Source organism: Vicugna pacos, chromosome 6, assembly GCF_048564905.1.
Source record: "Vicugna pacos chromosome 6, VicPac4, whole genome shotgun sequence".
Lineage (NCBI taxonomy): Eukaryota > Metazoa > Chordata > Mammalia > Artiodactyla > Camelidae > Vicugna > Vicugna pacos.
In genome coordinates this window covers 43,667,143-43,686,644 of record NC_132992.1, presented here as the reverse complement: position 1 = coordinate 43,686,644, position 19,502 = coordinate 43,667,143, and the positions used below count along the sequence as shown (strand labels likewise).

General features: G+C 32.1%; 1 protein-coding gene across 6 annotated transcripts in view; it reads right to left on the bottom strand.

Moving 5' to 3' along the window:
- MIPOL1 (mirror-image polydactyly 1) overlaps positions 1-19,502 on the bottom strand; it is a 250,717-nt gene that overhangs the window by 184,300 nt on the left and 46,915 nt on the right. For 3 of the 6 annotated variants that reach the window (XM_015246561.2, XM_072962950.1, XM_072962955.1), the window contains exons 2-3: positions 18,390-18,468; positions 1,218-1,449 (exon numbers count right to left, since the gene is read on the bottom strand). In XM_015246561.2, the coding sequence (XP_015102047.1) occupies positions 1,218-1,449; positions 18,390-18,408 (251 nt within the window). In that variant the 5' untranslated portion in view covers positions 18,409-18,468. Of the gene's footprint in view, positions 1-1,217; positions 1,450-10,540; positions 10,612-16,105; positions 16,169-18,389; positions 18,469-19,502 lie in introns of those variants that run through there. The other 3 variants (XM_072962951.1, XM_072962954.1, XM_072962952.1) reach the window with 3 other exon arrangements.

Sequence of the window (19,502 nt, the reverse complement as noted above, 5' to 3'; positions counted from 1 at the left end):
GTTCAGTATATTTAAGAATTCAGGTTTAAAGGGGTTGCAAATATTAAATCAAGCTGCACTTTTGATCAGGAGTTTAGATACATTTCTCACTTTTCTGAAAATGGGAACAATAAATTTTTTTCATTATAAGTGACAGAACATCATAGTTTCATTATTAAATTCAAAACACATCAAAAATGAAAACCTAGTCCTGTAACATTTAAGGGTAAGCAAAAAAAAGTTTTGACAATGTATGTGCAATTTGAGAACAATATTGACTTGCCATCAAGTACTATAAAGGAAAGGACAAGAAAAGAGATGACTTTGACTCAGTCTCTACTATTTACTTTTTCCATGTGGTTATAAAATGCTTATCACCTCTTCATTTCTACCCTCTAAAAATGTACTCCAGTCTGCACTCTGGTAAGAACATAACTGATTGCTAAGAAATAGGAACATATTAATATATCTACTTCATTACATGTTCATTAACATATCCACTAAATAATTTTTAAGTAAACAGAAGTAGCAATTCCTACGTAAAACTGTTAAAATAGTATTCTATAAAATATGATTTTATCTGGACTGAAAATATATTTATATTTCAATATAATTTAATAAATATATTAATCATTGAAAATCTTTAAATTTAGCTGTATAGTACATAATTGATTATCAAAGTACCTTACGCTCACAAGTAAAAGTCACAGGTGTCACAAATTTAAATCCCTTCACGAGACAGGTAGGTACAGGGAATGGGGAGAAGCTGGAGAATGTAAAATAATTAAGGAAGGCAAATGGGAGAGTGGAAGGCCCTACTAAAAGCATTCAAATTCATTTAAATGAAGAACAGTGCTAACCAAAACCAAAACATATCTTTGGGCTTATTTTGTCATTGAACTGCCAGTTTTTGGCTCTGATGAATAATATTCCATTTACATCAATTAACAGTTATTTCCAGATCCCAAATGAAAGGTCACATAAAATAATATTCAAGAAAATATAAAACCTCATGGCCTTCATTCAAACTCACCTTGTGCCTTTTCACACAGTGATCGAGACACATGATATCAATGTAGTGAAAACACAGAACTCTGGTAGATTCCCCAAATTCTAATATGCTAATGACAGTCAAATTTAGGCCACATCAAAAAGAAGAAAAAGAGGAACAGAGAGGAGGAAGGAAGAAAGAGTTCTCCCAATTTTTACTTTCTAAATCTAAGGCTGCGAGCACTCACTTGGATTTTTCTGTAGTGCCGTAAACTATCTCATCACCTGGATGAGGACTGATGAGCTGAAAATTCCTCGATCTCTGTTCTGGCAGTTCTGTGTCCTCATTTGTAGCTTCATTAACTAATTCACTGTGTTTCTGATGCATGCTTCCCTTAGAATTTACAGTCAGTTGCTCATCTGGCTGTGTACTTTTATTTCTCCCTGTAGTCTCTTGTTCAAGATAACTATGGGCTATGCCTGCATTTAAAACAAAAGAAAAACATGATAACTATGAAATACCATAGATACATATTAAATCAGTCAAATGAGTCTTTTCCTGAAAACAAGTCCTCTCATAGCTTTAAACATGTACTTACTAATCTCCTATTGTAATCAGACAAGCACGTACAGTGTGATTTTACCACTAATATTTCCATTTCCACATCTGAGGGCATTTAAGACAGTGGTTTTAACTGCAGATTGGCTGGGGAATTTCTAAAAATCCTGAAGCCCAGCCAACACTTTATACTAATTAAATCAAAATCTCTGGGTGTGATCACATGATTCCAGCATACAATCAAGGCTAGGACCCACTGATTCAGAGGTATTATTTTCTACATTACTTTTCTTTTCTTGATTTTGAAAAATAGGATGCAGTAAGTTAATTGATTATAGTGAAGAGATAATGTGAATGGAATTCTGGTATCAGACTGCCTGAGACTTTTGGCAAGTTACTTTACCCATCCATGCTACAGATTCTTCTTTATAAAATCGAAATATAATTGTACTTACTTGAGCTGTTGTGAGGATTAATTGAATTAATGAATGCAAAGTACCTGGCTGAGTGTCTGGCATGCCAATAAATGTTAGTTACTTTTGTAATCATCATCATCACATTGAAATGGAAATGATACAAGGAGAATTATTTCTAACTTCCCTGTTATCAGCTATATATTATACATTAGAAGATCTATTTTATAATGTCTATTTCATAAAAATTAATTATTTTAAGCTATAAATAGAAATAGTGTATATCTGATGTTATAGTGAAATTTTGGGGAGAAAAGACACACACACAAGTACGCAAAACAAATTCTTTAACCAATAAATCAAATCAACAGGCACAAATACTGATTCTAACTAGTACTTTATTATTTCCAATAGAAATAATTCTTCAACTTTAAAAAGCAGATGAATCTCACCTGCTTGTTGGCAACTCCTTTAACCTGACAAACATAAAATCCTTTTGAGGCAGAAGAAAAGTAGTTTTAGAATAAAAACAAAATAGGGGCACTTATAAATAAGGTACCTCTCACAAAGTATTCACTCTTTAAGGAGAAATTCTTTGCTTATATACATGCTGAAATTAGGTATAGCCAGTTGTCAACTCCCAGTCCTGAACGTTATCTTATTGGTGGCTGAATGCTATATCAGAAATAACTCATTTTTGGTCAGTTACTCTCAATTTCACCTTGTTTGAGGGGATAATCCAGGAGAATGTGCTACCATAATTACATACTATGATGTTATCTATGAACTTTCACTATATTCTGTTTTGATTTAAACTAACAATTTTAAGTATCTGAAGATTATTTGTTGGTTCTTGATATTTCAAAACACTTAATTGGTTTGCGTTAGATGTTCATTTTGCTACTTTTCTAGAATAGGCTGGTATTAGTACCCCCAGATCTGAATGAGGTATTGTAAAACTTTATTAAGTGGACAGTAAGGAATACCACTGTATCATTAACAGACCATGCTTTTTTACTACTAACGTGTAACTTCATAAGTAATTCAAATGAAAGAAAATTATAAAAATTACCGAAAATATCAAAATAACAAAAATTGTCTCCAAGGGTATATCAGAAGTAAACTATTAGGTCCTACACTATTCTCCAATTAATAAGGCACAAAGATTCTTCAAAGGTAAAAGGATAAACAAAGGAGCATTGCCAGGTAGAAAGAGCCCCCAGCTCCCCATGAATAATACATATTTTTGAAGAACTGATATTGTGTGATTTGGCTCTGACTCTCTCTGGATGTTTCTAACCTTGCTCTGTAGTAAAAGCTTTTAGATTCCTAACTGAAACTGTTCATCAGATATTTGGAAACTTCGCTGCAGATCAGAATATTCATACTATTCATACTATTTTACCAAGAATTTAATTTTACTTTAGAGTAAACAAAGCTGATTTATAAAATATTCCTTCCTGCCTGCCTTTTTTTTTTTTGGACCAACTATTTTAGCAAATATAATGCATAAATCCTCTGAATGTTCTCAATACTCTTCTACTCTGCCATACTGCATTACCCTATGTCAGAAAGCTTGACTCCTCTCAATTTATTTATTTATTCATTAATTTTAATCCATGGAAAAGCTGCAGTGTGATATGTCCTGTGGTAAGTACTGGGAAAACAAAGATGAGTAAGAAATAGACTCCCCTCAAAGACTCTTCGCTACAATGAGACAAACTGATCTAATTATTTGAATACAATGTACTAAGAATGTTTGGGCTACAGAGGCCACATACAAAATATGCTAGATATCTTGATGCTCAACTAAAAGACTTTGGGAAGATTTCACAAAGCCATTTGTTTCAAAACAGGACAAGTAGGAATATGCAAAGTAATGAACTGTCAAATGGTTTGAGTTAGGTGAATTAAAGAGAAAGGTGACTGCCCTTTTCACTGGATTACTGCATTCTGTTGATTCTTAGTTTGTTGTTGGCTTTATTCCTTTTATGACTATGTAAGTTTAAAAAGCTAAAGATCTAATCTGTTCTTAGAAACAATAATTAGTATATATATGTAAACCAAAAAAACATGCAGTATACTGTATATATGTATTTACATGTAATATAATGTGTATGTGCAGTCAAACTGTAATAATTCTACCTAATAAAACTGAAAAAAAGTATACATGTATTTACAATAAAGCATACACATTAAAAGAAAAAAAAGAGAAAGTTGACAGATTTTAAGAATAAGAGAACAAGAAGAGTAAGTATGAGTACAGAGTAGAAGGAATAGCTTTAGGAAAAACACAAAGATGTTTTTATATAGTGGAAGAGTGAAAACTCGTAAAATGAGTAACACTGTAAAGACAAATTCCAAGATGTGGTAGGTCTGGGAATGGGTTGATTGAACAGATTGATGATATAGGTACCTGGAGAGGAGGAAATCAAGGTATCAGGGAACTGAGAGTGCCACCTTTCAAGACATTGAAGTCATTCAGCAAAATGGCAAGAAATGAAGAGGAGAAATGAAAGCCAAATGCAAAAGACTTCACTGACTGCGTAAAAATACTAAAGAAGACAGAGACAGATGAGAAAGCTGACTGATGGTAGATTAACAGTCATTTCTTTCTACCTTTTTATTTTGAAATAATTCCAATCTTATTTAAAAAAAAGTTGCAAAAGTAGTACAAAGAATTCCTAAATATCCTTCATCCAGATTCCCCAAATGTTAACATTTTACCATGCTTGCTTTATTATTCATTCTCTCTAGGTCTGTCTATCTATAAATAGTTAATTTTTTCTGAAACATCTGAGAGTAAGTTTCAGGCATGATGCACTTTGACTTTTCAAATCAAATTGTAAGATACTGCTCTATCATACTGCATTTTGCCAAATTTTCTTTATCTTATTCAAAACTCACCTTAAATTCAATTTCTCAGTTAGTAATTTTTCTAACCAAGAGAAGATGATAGCATTGAGTGACTCTAATTCAGTCTTCAACTATTTTCCTAAACTCTCCAGCCCTGGAAAAAAAGTTTTTACGAAGTGATAACAGGACGAAGCTACTAAAAGCTCTAGTTGAGATGCTGTATTGCCCCATCACTTGAAAAAGAATTGCATTAGAGATATAAACATGTAAGTCAATAAAATGCCACAAAAAGTGAAGTTATGGGTCTGTTTTGTACACTATTCAGTTTAAAAGAACAATGTATTCATTTCTGATTCAAACTCATCTTTAGGCAGATGAAAGCTAAAACTAAAACTATTCTGATTCTTCTCCATCTCTCTCAAATGATTTGAAAAGAAAACTCTATAACTTTCTTTAGTAATTTGCTTCAGTGTTGAATCATTATCATTGTTAATTATTCCATCATTATGACTAACAGAATTAATACATTAAAATTTATTTCTCCATATGAACTTGGGGAACAAATTATCAATCTCTTCATACATCTATGAAATCTAACTTTCTTTCCTCAAACAATAGGAAAATTTTTTATGACGACCATCAATATCTTTATTTGTTTGCTCTCTTGTGGGCACACTGTATTATTTGGACATAACAATTTGATCACTTCAAACCAAAAATATTTTCCAATTTTTGCTATTACTATCTAATACTATCACTTGTCATGAAAACTTACCCTGTGATCATTTGAAAACGATGCTATGGAAGACTATTACTTGGTATTCCTCAAACGCCACCTACTGCTATTGCTAGAGACAGTTTATTCATCTGGGCAAAGGGGGTGGATTTAGTAAACACATTTTTAGACTCTTAATGCTTGTGCCCAAGGCTAAGTACATTATATATTTTGAAGGCCCTGTATCTCTCTAGTGACTTTCATACTGTTTCCAAAGGATCATTTCCATGATTGAATACATTCTCTACTTCTGGAAGTATCCATATTGTCAACTATGTCAGTGTTAATGTTGCTATTAAATTCTCCATTCCTTGGTCTAGAATATTAACAGTACTTATAATATTTCCTAACCCAGGAAAGAAAGCTTTAGGATCTCCTTTGAGTCCAATTCTCCAGACAATTAAACATTAATGTATAACACACTCAGTTAAATTGAAGCTATCCAAGAAATCTTGACTCATAACCAAAAATAACGTTTTTCACAAGCACAATACAGAAGTGAGGTGGCTAGAATCAAATAGGGATTCTTAGAGGCTGGGAAATTCTGTTCTGTCTGGCTTTGTAAATAGTTTGTGACAACTGGTATCTGTGTAAACGGATTTGATGGTCCTCTGGGGGGTCAATACTGTTTACAGAGCTGTTTCTTCAGAGTGGTTGAGCTAGAACTGTCCCTAGGGATCCTACAGGGGTTACAAGAATAGCAACATCTCAGCTACCTGAGAGCTCAGTGGCAGAAATGAGAAAGAGGAATAGAAGTACTGCTGGCAAGTACATTCAAATAAACGGATCTCTTGCTCCTTGGATGCAGGTGCTACTTAGGGGCACAAAAACGAACTAAAGGAAGCATCTGCTAATGTGCTCTTTGACACTTGCTATCATAATTGGTCACCAGTTCCTTAAACTCTATCTTTTCTTTTTTTGGGAAAGGTTATTATTTATACTTATTTTGGGAAAGGTTATATAATTATAGCATAAATTTTATAAATATAGAACAAACACCTCACATTTATTGCTTCTTTCTTTTGTATATTGTCTATCACCACATTATGTAAAACCATCAAAATGCTATCACATATTTTTTGCTATTAGCATAAATTTTATTTGATAATGGAATTACTATAGTCCCACATTTTAAACAAAAGATGTCTTTTTTCAATAGTTAATAATTTTTCTAAATAAACATTAGTTTCAACATAGTATCAGCTAGTGGCTCCTAATAACTTCTACCAGCTCCTTAACTAAGTTACATGTAGATCATCTATCTATCTGTATGTGTGTGCAAATACTTATTTCCTTTATTTAATATTTACAACTGTTCACTTCCTTTTATGTGTTTGTGGGTGTTAGTTTTCCACATAGATACATAATGGCTTTTCTCCACCCAAATATAAAAGAAAGACATCAGAAACTTCTGCCATATTGTAGTGGTTCCACTTAATATGAGTGTATACAAGAGGAAAGTTTAGACCTTTCACGTAGAATACTGGTTTGCCTAGAATTTTCAAGCAAAACCACAGTGCATGGGCTCTGAAGACAGACTGCAGAGTCTGAATTCTGGTTCCACACATAGCTGTATGACCTCTACCAAATTACTAAACCTCTCATCAATTTCCCTCTCAATAAAAAGAACATAATAATAGCATCTACCTCAAAAAGTTGTTTTGAGAATGAAATTATTTAATTTGTATAATCTCTTGGAAAACTGTTAGCACAGAATACACACTCAATAAATATTAGCTATTGTTATCTGCAAATATCTGCTTTCCTAAAAGCAAGAGATTTTCTTATTAAAATGTAGTAAGTAAATAAAATATAATAAAAAATTTCTTACTAAAATATCAGAAGACATGAACATGGAAAATAAATAAAATGCTACCTTATTCACTGAAAAACATACAATAAAGAGAAAATATTAACAAGGTTAAAACTTGTAGTTAATATATAATGGTTTAATAGTTTGTATCAGATTATAAAACTAATAAATTACAAAAGCAATAGAATGTCAAAATTTAGGGAAAGATTCTGAAAGAAAATTCAATCTCATAAAAAGAAAATTAAGAGTATATTTCTGTAAATTCAATCCCATGGTAGGAAAATAAGAAAACTTTAAATAGCATGTTTCTGTAACTGGAACACTAATATATTGGCACATGATATCAGATATGATCAGGATCACAGCTAATAGATCACAAGTACTTATCCTTCAGAAATTCTAATTTAGGAATCACAGGAAATTAGGAAACTTTTGGTTCCTTTGCTTAAAAAATGCAAACTTGTTACCTGGATAACCATATACTCTCTCAGGGGTTTTTCAATTTACTTTTTGGCTTGAATAGTTGTAAGAAGAATAAAAAACTCCTATAACTTTCATCTTCTGTATTCTCATTGCTCACATTTCAAGTGTCTACAACCACATGTAGCCATTGGCTGTTAGGGTGAAAATACAAATACAGAGTTTTATGTGATTATAATAAGGTGTATTACATATACTGAAGGGAGGTCACAGACATGTGATGGAGGAGAGCCTAGATATAGCTATAAAATTTTGAAATAAGACTTCATAAAGGTTTATAAAGCTGGAAAATCATGAAACCTGTCAACACCACATAATTTATTCATTTGGACATGAATTCAAAATAAACTATATCCTTTACATTCCTATACGTAGCTGTATCTCTAGATAAATATGTCAAAAAGACATGGTGAGGTTATTTCATCTTCGATTAAGACAATTCAATGGCTTAGTGTACCCTATTCAAATTATCCACTGGTTAGTCATGTAAATCACTTTACTTAAATTTTGTTTTATTATTTTAAAAGCCTCTAAAATGGTGATACCACATCAAATTTTTAGAAGTTTTTGTTTGTTTCATCAAGTTTGAAATAGTCATGAACACATCGATGTTCATTCAACACAGATTCCTATGTAAGAACTAAGCTTTATTACGTTTCAGCTTCTGTTAACATCTTTCACCATATGAAGGCCATGAACACAGTGTAACAGCGTAATTGCCTAAAGCTTACTCAATTAACTTAGGAACATATCATTCAAATTAAAGCTCTGTTAAAATTATATCACCCTAGTTAAACCATTACAAATATTATTTAGGTTAAAATGATTATGAAAACTATCCTAAAATTTGAATAACCAGCACAACAGTAATCCCTATTCTTTTTTTTCCCTAATGATATGAATTATTTGGCTACTTACTATACATTTCTAACCTTTTCAACCTTCTCAAATTTTCCTGTTTGAGAATAGTTTATATAAAGTAATTAAAATTCAAAAGAATTAGGTATATCTTAAATTTCTATCACTTCAAATAAAATAGGTTTCATAATTACATATTTTTTTGTTTGTTAAGTATGAACACATACCAAGTGTCCATGAATTCAACAATTACATAAATCATTTATGGAAGGTAACTTCCCTAGTAACAACTGTAAAGAGAAAAAAAAACCTTGATTTTCTTTATATGTGCCTTGCATTTTATTCAAGAACATTTTTAGATTTGGAAAACAGAAGAATCACCAGCCAGATACTAAGTGGAAATCACTGAAATGCAATGTTAGTTCTAATGGATGGATGATTGTGCTTGGTCTTTTGAAACTTTGAAGTATAGGTAAGTCTTGATCACACAAATTAATAAATCCTAAAGCTGGAGTTAACAATAACCATTACACCCAAATTCTGCAGCTTAGCCCAGCCAATTTTTCAAAAGGTCAGGTTGTGAACTGGAGAAGATCAGGGAGGTCCACCGCATAGCTTTGTTGCCAGGCATCTCTCGTCTGGATTGTTGCAGGCGTTTATTAGTATTCGTCAGCAGACTCAACAGAGCAAACAAGAAATTCAAGCACGAATAATAAAATGAAATGCTGCTATATAACCCTTTGTCATTCAGCAAATATGGGACTTTTTAGCTACATTGTTCCTAAACCTGGGTTACTACTTTAATTTTTCTCCCCAGCGCTGACTGAATGAGTATGCATGTGTGTTAAATGCAGAGCTCCCCTAACAACTGCAGGACTGCCATTTAATCTGTTGGTAGATGGACCATTTCCTGTGGGAACCCTAGCTATGATTTCCAGATCCACCAAATAAATCTCAGATTAAGATTCCAAATGAAACCTGCCTTCGGCAGATAAAAAATGTCAAGATGGATATAAACAGTAAAATTATAAATTATCTAGGTGTTGCATGACAAACCAATGTTCAATTTTTTTTGTTGACATGTGCCTAGATATCAAAACTATATGAGACATTCATCAAATGTCACACTTTCATAATATTGGAGGCATCATTAAAACTGTTTGACTAAGGACCTCAAAGTGTTTAAGCAGTAGCTCAAAAGTATATTTGTGCAAAGTAGAAGAATAAATTTACATATCAGCAGCAGCTCATAAGGGATGGGTAAATATTCTGTTTATCTCTCATTGTAATTCAGGTTACTTTAAATACAAGGTTTTAGGAAATCATTATACTCTATATGGCATCATTACATAACTTTCTATGCAAATGATGTGTGTTTTACTCAAATTCACCATTTGTTTCTTCAGAGGAAAAAAACAAAAGCATAAAAGGAAAAGGTAGGGACTCCCATTTCATTAATCAACTATGAGTACTATACTAGTGCCTATACTCAGCTGCACCACAGCATCATCAGCTCCTTGTTAGAGTTACCATTTTTTAACTTTAAAAAAAAAGCATTAAACACTTGGGGCAAAAAAAGCCTCAGAAAAGTAAAAATAAAAAAAAAAGTATAACATGTTCATTTCATATGACTTTGAGGAGAAGCAAGGACTTCTGAAAAAGAAAAAGATAATAAAGAACCAATATAGAACACATTAGAGACCAATGGCCTATTAAAAATGCAGAGGAAGTCTCTGATGCTAGTCTCTACTGCATTCTCAAGAGAGCAAGGACTTCTTTTTTAATGAAAATTTTTGTTTTGTCTTTGTTCTTCTTACCTGAACTAATGCAGCCTTGTCCTGGTCTTAAAATACACTGGTTGATTATAAAATATAGGCAATGAAGGTTTCTGAAAGGAAAAAATCAGATTTGCTGAACTGAAATCATTACTTCTTTTAACCTTAAACTCTTAAAAGCAATTGAATAAAAGGCTTCTGTGACTCCAATTCTGCAACATTTGGTTTCTTGATGAAGATTCAAAAACTTAAAATAGGAATTCTTTTGAATTGTAAGTTCTTTATGCTTACATTAATCTGTGGAAAGGATACTCTACACTCCATATGCCAAAAGTTAGAATTTATACACAAGCCTGAATCCTTCTGTCTTTCCTATCACACTTCCACCAATACATGTTGCTGGTTCAAGGAAGCTAATGTTAAATAAACCCTATCTATCCTAATCTGTTAGGAATCAATATTAATCTGAAAATTTTGAACAGAGGGGTTAAAATGACTCCCTAAAAGCCCAGGAATTACTTTAAAAAGAAAATAAAAGTATCTTGTGTTTAACTTTGATTATATTTCTATAGTTAAAATGCTCAAAATCAGAGAACATTACTATGTTTTAGAGTACATCAAATTAACCTTAAGTCCAGCCAGTGAAACTATTAAAAAAGAGAATTTAGTCTTTAATTTAAAAAATGTTTAATTAGCAAAAACTAACATATTCAATATCTATACAAGTATAATTTTATCAACATGAACTTATTACTTTTACCTTTTCATCTACTAGCATTCTGATTTTAAAGTGCCAAAGAGTTTCAACAGTGACTAAAATCACTCAAACAATAAAAATGAAAGTCAAAATAGGATTTTCTAAAATAATTATTTTTATCTTATTATCTTGTCAGCACAATTTCAAAATTTTGTAGCCTGATTTGTTCCAAATTTGCTTTTTCATTCCCCAAGAAAAACACAAGAATACTAAACACAAAACACAAAGAAAACCTGTATCTGAAACTTCTCCCCAAAAGATAGTAACGTCCTACATGATAGGTTGTTTGATTGAAACAAATATACATACATGTACTGAACCCCAATTTTTTTGATTCAACTACCAGATTTATTTATAACCAAAGATAGTGAGTAAATGTAGTAAATGTAGTCACATCAGTCCTGCTCTACAAACAGCCAGTCAACCTGAACCAACTGTGTAAATGGCCATAAATTCAGTCTATACACCACGTATATTGATTCAGATCTACAAAATCAACAAAATGTCAATGCACACTCAGGACTTCATAGCAATCACACAAAAGGTGACAAATATAGCCACTATGGAGACCAAAACAGCCATCTTAAATATGATACACTGAAATTCTAATTTTTAGAAAATTAAAGGTTCAATAATACTATATTAAGATTTGTGTCATACGTATGTGTTTCAGGAAGTGCTCTGGCACGAAAGGGCCATAACCAGAAATGAATGAGAACTTTTATCAAAGAGCTCAGAATCTTAAGAATGGAGAATTTAAAACAAAGCAAAAAACTTGAAAAATTCAAGTAGTTTTTTCTATTTCAAAAAATAATTCATATTTGCATGGCCACAAATAAATATGAAAGAGTTTGCTGATTAAAAGTAGAGCTGCATTTCCTTAAATCCAAGAAATAGTCACAAGCTGTAAAAGAGAGGATCATACCAATAGTATAGAAATAGGAATAGTCCTTTTTAAAAAAGAAATTGACTATTTTTCATGCTTATTCTTCTTAGCGTCATTTTACAAACGAAAGGACCAAAAGTGTAGTAGGAATTCCACATGAGGAGTATAGCCTAAACTGATTTCAAACACTCTAAATGTAGTAAAAACAAACAAAAGAAATAAAAAAGACTCCTATTAGCTCACAAATGTTTCCCTTATGAAGAATTTAAGGCTCGGTTCCTCATTTGTAGCAAATGTATCAGTGCAGTGGAGTGTGCTGATACTGGGGCGGTTGTGTTTATGTGGGGTTAGGGAAAAGGGGTATAATGGGAACTCTACTTTTCGCTCAGTTTTGCTGTGAATCTAAAACTGCTCTACAAAATAAAAGTCTATTTAAAAAACTGTCACAAAAAGTAAAAAAAAAATTTATGGCATAAATTCACAAATGTGAATTACTCATAGCAGAAATGATGAATCTCAAAACACAGTTTATACAAACTTTATAGCCAGTCAGAAAGCTAAGATGCCCTTATAAACATTTTTTGCTTTTTCATTCCATTTTTCTAATGAGGCCAAGAGTAGTGACAGAATCATTCAAATCAAGCTTAAAAATATGAAGACAACCAGAATCTCATTTATTTTTGAAAATTTATTTAAAAGAAGAAAAATTAATTTTTTTCTAAAAGAGTATAACCTCAATCATGCTTTTAAGAATAGCCTTAGCATTTCCTCTGGAAATGAAATCAGTCCTGTTGGCCCACTGCCAGTAGTTCCAAAATCACTCTCTCAAATATTCTGGATGGTCATGTGTGAGAAACTACCAGTACTCTATTAAGTTAGGTCCTACGGAGATAAATAGTAAATTCAATCAGAACTCAACATGCTCTTTTTTAAACCCTTCTATGGCATATGGAAAATTAAAAAAGCATTCTTAAATTCACACTTGCCAAAAGGAAAAGGCACATTTGTGTGATGTCACTAGCCTGAAGATTTTTATGCAATTGGGATTTCAATGCAGATAAAATTAATTTTACCGTAAATGAACATCATTGATTCTATATTCCACCCTATCAAATACAAAAATATACTAAGTATAAGCTATACTACTTTGAAAAAAATCAAGTTTCTAACGATATTGTGAATATTATATTTGAAGAGAATGAACTTTCTGTAAAACTAAGAATAACCATTTGAAACACTGTTACTTATGCTTCTTAATACTTTGAAACTTTTTTTATGGATCTGCCTTTCACAGCTGGATGGAAAAACAATGACAACAACCTCTACCACTTACCTAGGCCCTGTAGAATATGTCAACAATATCTTTTTAAGCATCTGTAAAGACCATTATTACCAGCAGACTATTGAAAATAATTACTCCTGTACATGAAATCCATATTAAATAAACTCATTTCCAGTTTCAGGTATGTAGTAGGGCTTTTACATACACAATCCCTAATCTTCAAAACTGTCCTAAAGGAATTAGCTCCCTATTCCACACACAAGAAAACTCTGGCTTAAAAATAATTATGAAACTTGCACCCAAGTCCAGGTAGGTAGAGTAAGTGGAAGATTGAAAAATTAAAACCCAGGTCTACTTAGGTCCAAAACCTATGTTTTTTTCTACTATAACATTTTATTAAAATTATTAAATGCATTGATTCTCCAGTGGAATCTACCTTTAAGTTTAAACAAATAAAAATAAAATTAACAAACAAAATCAAGTTGCGTTACTCAGAGAAAATATACCGTTACTTCCTAGAAAGCCAATTATTAAATACTATTCAAGTCCTGTAATTCAAGACAGAATGTTTAATTATGTAGATATTTTCAAAATCTTGAATTTCAAGGAGTGTCTATTCATAATGTCTAAGGAATCATTTTTTTCTAGCAGCTATCTTGCTGGTAGAAATGGATATCCATTCTAGGCAACCTGACATTTCCTTCTCTTCTGCTTTAAAATAAAATAGTTTGTGAAAATGATATGAGATTCTATCATCTTGGCCATAATGATCAAAGACATTTAAAGCATCCCAGTTGTTTCTCCATGGTGTTTCTAAAGATGTCTACTCTTATAAAATGCTTGAAAATCATGCAGTAGTTTTAGATGTAATTCAATTACAGAACAATAAATGGGCAAAAATTAAAAAGAATACATACTGGGTGAAAAGAGAGAAAGATAAATGAAGTAACAATAAAAGAGGTTGTTGGTGGCACATAGATTCCAAATGCCAAGCAAAAATAAACAGTATTCTGACTCAAGAGGAAACTAACAAACCACTTAAAAGTTATCTTTTGCTTGGTTTTAGTCTTTGTTATTTATTTTATTCAATAGAAAAACCACAAAAATCATAGTAACAAAATATAATTGCTAGAAATTAAGAGGACAGTTGCTTTTTACTTAAATCGGCAAGATAAGATTTTAAAAAAAATCTACTAGCCTAAAATAAATTGCAACATGTAAGAAATCTATTAGCGTAAGCAGTTCTAGAAGTGGTTTTTCATCTCAAGTTTCAAATAAGTATAATGATTTAGAATCATGTTCACTTATTATGCTTAAAAGAAAATACTTTAAAAGCATATGATTCACATCTAAATTGAGATAATATAAGTGAAATTAACTACTCTGTGTATAAAACACATATTAAATACAATTTCCTAAAATAATAAACCTAAATATAATATTAAAGAAACTCATACAATTGAAAGGTTTTTGTCTAAAGCTTCTTCAAGCTGTATGATTCTTATCATTTCTTACCCTCAGTTGGTAAGAAATACTAAAAATATAGCAGACAATGTTTAATCTGGGTAGGCAGTCACCTTTTTAACCTTTCTTAGGGAACACTGACCCCTAAAGGTTCTATATTTAAGTAAGTTTCACAATATTCTAAATTTAACTGGCATCCAGACCTCATTTTACCTATATTATTGTAGGTACGTATACTTAATGGCAGACATGTTTATTCATAAATAGTACTTAAACTATTTTCAGTGGATTCCTGTGCACTATAAAAATGAACCATGTTTCTGCTAATTTAATAAAAACTACCAAAATTTAAGGACTATCAGGAAATTTATCACACTATTTCAAATAATTACTCATAATAGATTTCTGACCTCCACAACTTTTTTCTTATGTAGTTAAGTAAATAATAAGTAAATGCTAAAAAGGGCTAAGCAATCAATGACATAAGAACTGATTCTTTCTAAGGGTTAACTTTACATATGTCCTTTGATTATGACATTCTATCTTTTTTCTTAAAAAGCAGGGGAAAAAGACAACCCTCAAAAATAGAAAGCTTTCATGAAAGGACAAAACATCATTTACTTTTTAAGAAACCAGAAGATGTTACCAACATTTGCTTGGCAACGCACATTTATTCACTTACCTATTGCTTTCATCAACCAAAAATTTCATTCATTCAGGGTTGTTGTTTTTAAACTACCTAAAGAAACCTGACACATTTTGTAGATGTCTTCATTCATTCTAACTACCAACCTCAGCTTTACATTTTCTAAACTGTCTTTAATGACAAAAACAGAGAAAAATGTATATCATTTTAACTGTTAACATTATTTACCTCATCAACACTTTGACATCAAATATTTCAGCAATGTTTCTACAATAAAGCTAGGAAAAGAGTAACCACTTCAGCACTCTTTATAATGAAACTTGTAAGATGATGCAACGGCATATTTGTATAATAAAAATTTTTAATTAATGCAATTCCTTTAAAAAATTAAGTAAAATAACTTTAAAGTCACTATTTACAAGGGCAGACTATGAACATTCCTGTAAGACAGATTTGAACAACTGGTACTTTATGATAAATCCCATGAACCTTGATATCAAAGAGATAAACATAAGAAATTTTACTGTTTAAACATATCAGTTATCACAAAACTCAAAAGATATTACATTTACCTGCTTAACTTTATTTCTTAGTAATTTCATTAATAGGCCCGTCATACAAAGGAATGTCTTATTCTTACTTCCAATGTCCAAAAAATGCCCAAAAAAAGCAAATTTTCTTAATGATGTTTCAGTCACGTCTACTGCAGTCTGTGACTCCTGCAAACTATTTATGCATCATTGTCTTTAGCCCTAAAACCTTCCTTTCCATGTGTCCTAGAGTGAGCTTCAGCAGCTCCCTTCTTTTTAACATCTTTCCTGGTTATTTTACATTTCTGAGAAGTTATTTCCCCTACAGCCCCTATTCTTTATATAAATTAAAAATAATTCCTTTGACTCCTTAAAGATCCTTTTGTCTAATTTGAACAACAAGGCTTTTACAGCAATATGACCTCTGAATAGGAAACACAAGCAATAGGGGCATGATTATTTACTCCCTCTTTTCTTATTTTGTACACAAATTGAGTAAAGTTGATCTGAATTCTTCAAAAGAAGAATGTTTGCTTGCTTATTTGCATAAATGAATAAAAGCAGTTATCACACATTAGTTCCCAGCTTCACACTAAGACATCCTTATCACAAACTTGAATACAAAGAGAGTAGACCAAAAGTGTCACAGAATCCATTCACTAAAGTAAAGCCATTAACTTTGCATTAAAAACCTTCAACTACCTCACTCAGGTTTTACTTGCTATTCCTTCATATACAATTCAATCAGTTAGTTGGATTCTCAACTCCTAACAAGTTGCCTAGAATCACAAATAAGAGACAGGTTGCTAATGGTAGGCATAAACTGCAAGAAAATTTCTGAACAGTGTGGAAATAAAAAAACGAACGCAGAAATAAAAAGAAAGTATACTCAGTATGGCATCTTTCTATACCTCAAAAAATGCGTAGCTATTAATTTATTTAGTACAATTACAATAGAACAGTCCCGCACAATGGCCTTTAGCCTGAGAAAGGTAACAGCGTGGTTGAAATCTGGTGAAAAAAGAGCTCTGTTGAAGGAGGAAGAAATCAAAAAAAGAGAGACGTATGCACTGTTTTGGTAATAATTCTATTTTTAAATCATACAATTTAGAGGAAATAAAAAGAATGAATATAAAGGTTTGAGTCTTCAACTACATGTAATACTGATTCACTTCCCAAGGATTCCAGATTTGCAACTATATCTAAATACAGTGTAAGAGACTGCAATTAAAATCTAACACTTTTTAAACCTCTGTCTTTATGGCTCTATCTTGCTCTATAGACAGATGTGCTCTACCTGCCTAAATCCATCCTTCCATCTATCCATCTACCATTTCTCTCTTTTTCGGGCCATCTCTCGGGCTGTCTCTCAAACTGTGTTTCCATCTCTGACTGTTTTCTCCCTCTGTCTCTGCATATCTGTGTGTATCTTTTTCTCTGTGTTTCTCGCCTTGTCTCTGCCTCTGTTTTCATGTCTCTCTGTCTGTTTTGAAGTGTCTTTTTCTTCCTTTCTTCATACATCTCTGCAAGTCTCTGTGGCTCTGACTCTCCCTGGCCCCTCTGACTCCATTTCTCTATGATTGTCTCGTGGTGTGTGCACGTGTACATGTGTATCTGTGCCTGTACGTGTCTTGGTCTGTTTCTCTGTGTGTGTGTGTGTCTCCCTCTCCATGTACGTCTATCTTTCACTGTATATGTGTACATCTTCTAGGTCTCTTTAACTTTGTCTCATCTCTGTGTGTCTGCATGTTTGCCTAGGCCCCCTCTCTCTTAGTGTGTCTTCTTCTCCCCAGTCTCTCTCTCGCTGTAAGTCTCTGTCTCTTTCTCATCATGTTTCTCTTACTCCAGTATCTCTCCTTCTTTCTGAGTCTCCGTATGTGTGTCTTTCTGGGTGTGTGTGTGCCTCCATATGTGTGTCTGTGTCTTTCTTTTTTGGGGTGAGTTATCTCCCTTCCTGTGTCTGTGTCTCCTTTCTCTGAGTGTACCTCTCTGCATGCACTTCTCTCCCAGTCATTCTCTCAATCTCCTCCATCAATTTGTGTAGATGTATGTTTCTTTCTCTCCCCTGTTTGTTTTCCTTTTTCTCTCTCAATTGTTCTTCCTCTGTGTCCCTTTCCTCTGTGTGTACATGTCTCTTTCTCCATGTGTCTTTCTTTCTGTCTCTTTTTCACTATGTCAAGTCTCTTTGTGTGTGTATATGTATGTGTGCACACACGTGTGCTTGTCTGCCTCTGTCTAGTACATTGGTTAGAACAAACACACTTCATTCAGTGCCTTAAACTAGCACAACACCTGGGGTTTGGTATTAAACCTTAAAAGTCCTTACCTTTTGACCAGTCCTCCATTTGTACTTCTGTTCTTGTTTGCTCTGGCAATGTCTCTGGTTTTTGCTCCAAGATTTGAGGCTAAAATAAAGCCAACTCTAGATAAATAAACTTAAAACAATATGTCAGAACACACCTAAATCTTACCTTTGTTTAACAGAGAATGTACAGGATAAGTGATTTTTTAAAACATTTATAATAGGACAATTAACTGTGTATTTTAACAGGTGAAATGAAATCTTTTTTTCTCAGAAAAAATTTTTTTCATTCATACTTGTATTTTAGTAAATACAGTTTAGGTTAAGCTTCTAGACATTCTTTGCTCCTTTGGTTAGGGAACCATTTAATTTACTTAAGTCTTTTTCAACTATATCTTCAACAATTTAAGAAAAATAAAAATTTTACTTTATTCGTTATAAACTTTATACCAAAAATTTCAAATTTATTGCTTTGAATGTATATTTTCATATAGAACATTTCATACTTGTAAAAGTATTTTAAAAATGTTATTCTAATTTCTTTTAAAAAGATTATCATTAACTTGTGGAATTATTGGTATTTTTTAACTTGTTTTCATAATAAACATGATAAAAGCTATGCAAGTTTTTTTTTGCATGCTTTAAAAAAAAACAAAATTAGATTTGCCTCACAGCTAGAACTCTTCGTTCTTTAAAAGTCCTCAAATAAAGCTGTAGTAAGCTTCTCTTTTTCCAATTTTCTCTAAATATGTTGACCTGGAGTTAGCAATCTTTTTCTAAGTTCCTCATTTACTTTTGGATTAGCTGAAAATATAGGAAGTTATTAATATCAAAGAAGTATGTTCCACTCAATGAAGCCATTTCTCTCCATATTGCCCAAAAAGGTTAATAATAATTGGAGTCTTTTAATAAGAGATTCATATAGCAAGACATGTAGAAAATACAGTCTTTAATAACCTCTGGAGTATTTTAAAACATGTCTTACAGGCCTTAATGTGCTTAGTAATATACTATTTAAAACCATAATTTTATCCCTCTGCAATATACAGTCACTCTTCCTCATCATTTACCCAGCTAATGAATGCCAGCAATTAGTAAAATGTAATCCCATTGCACAATCATTTTAATGCTTTTAGC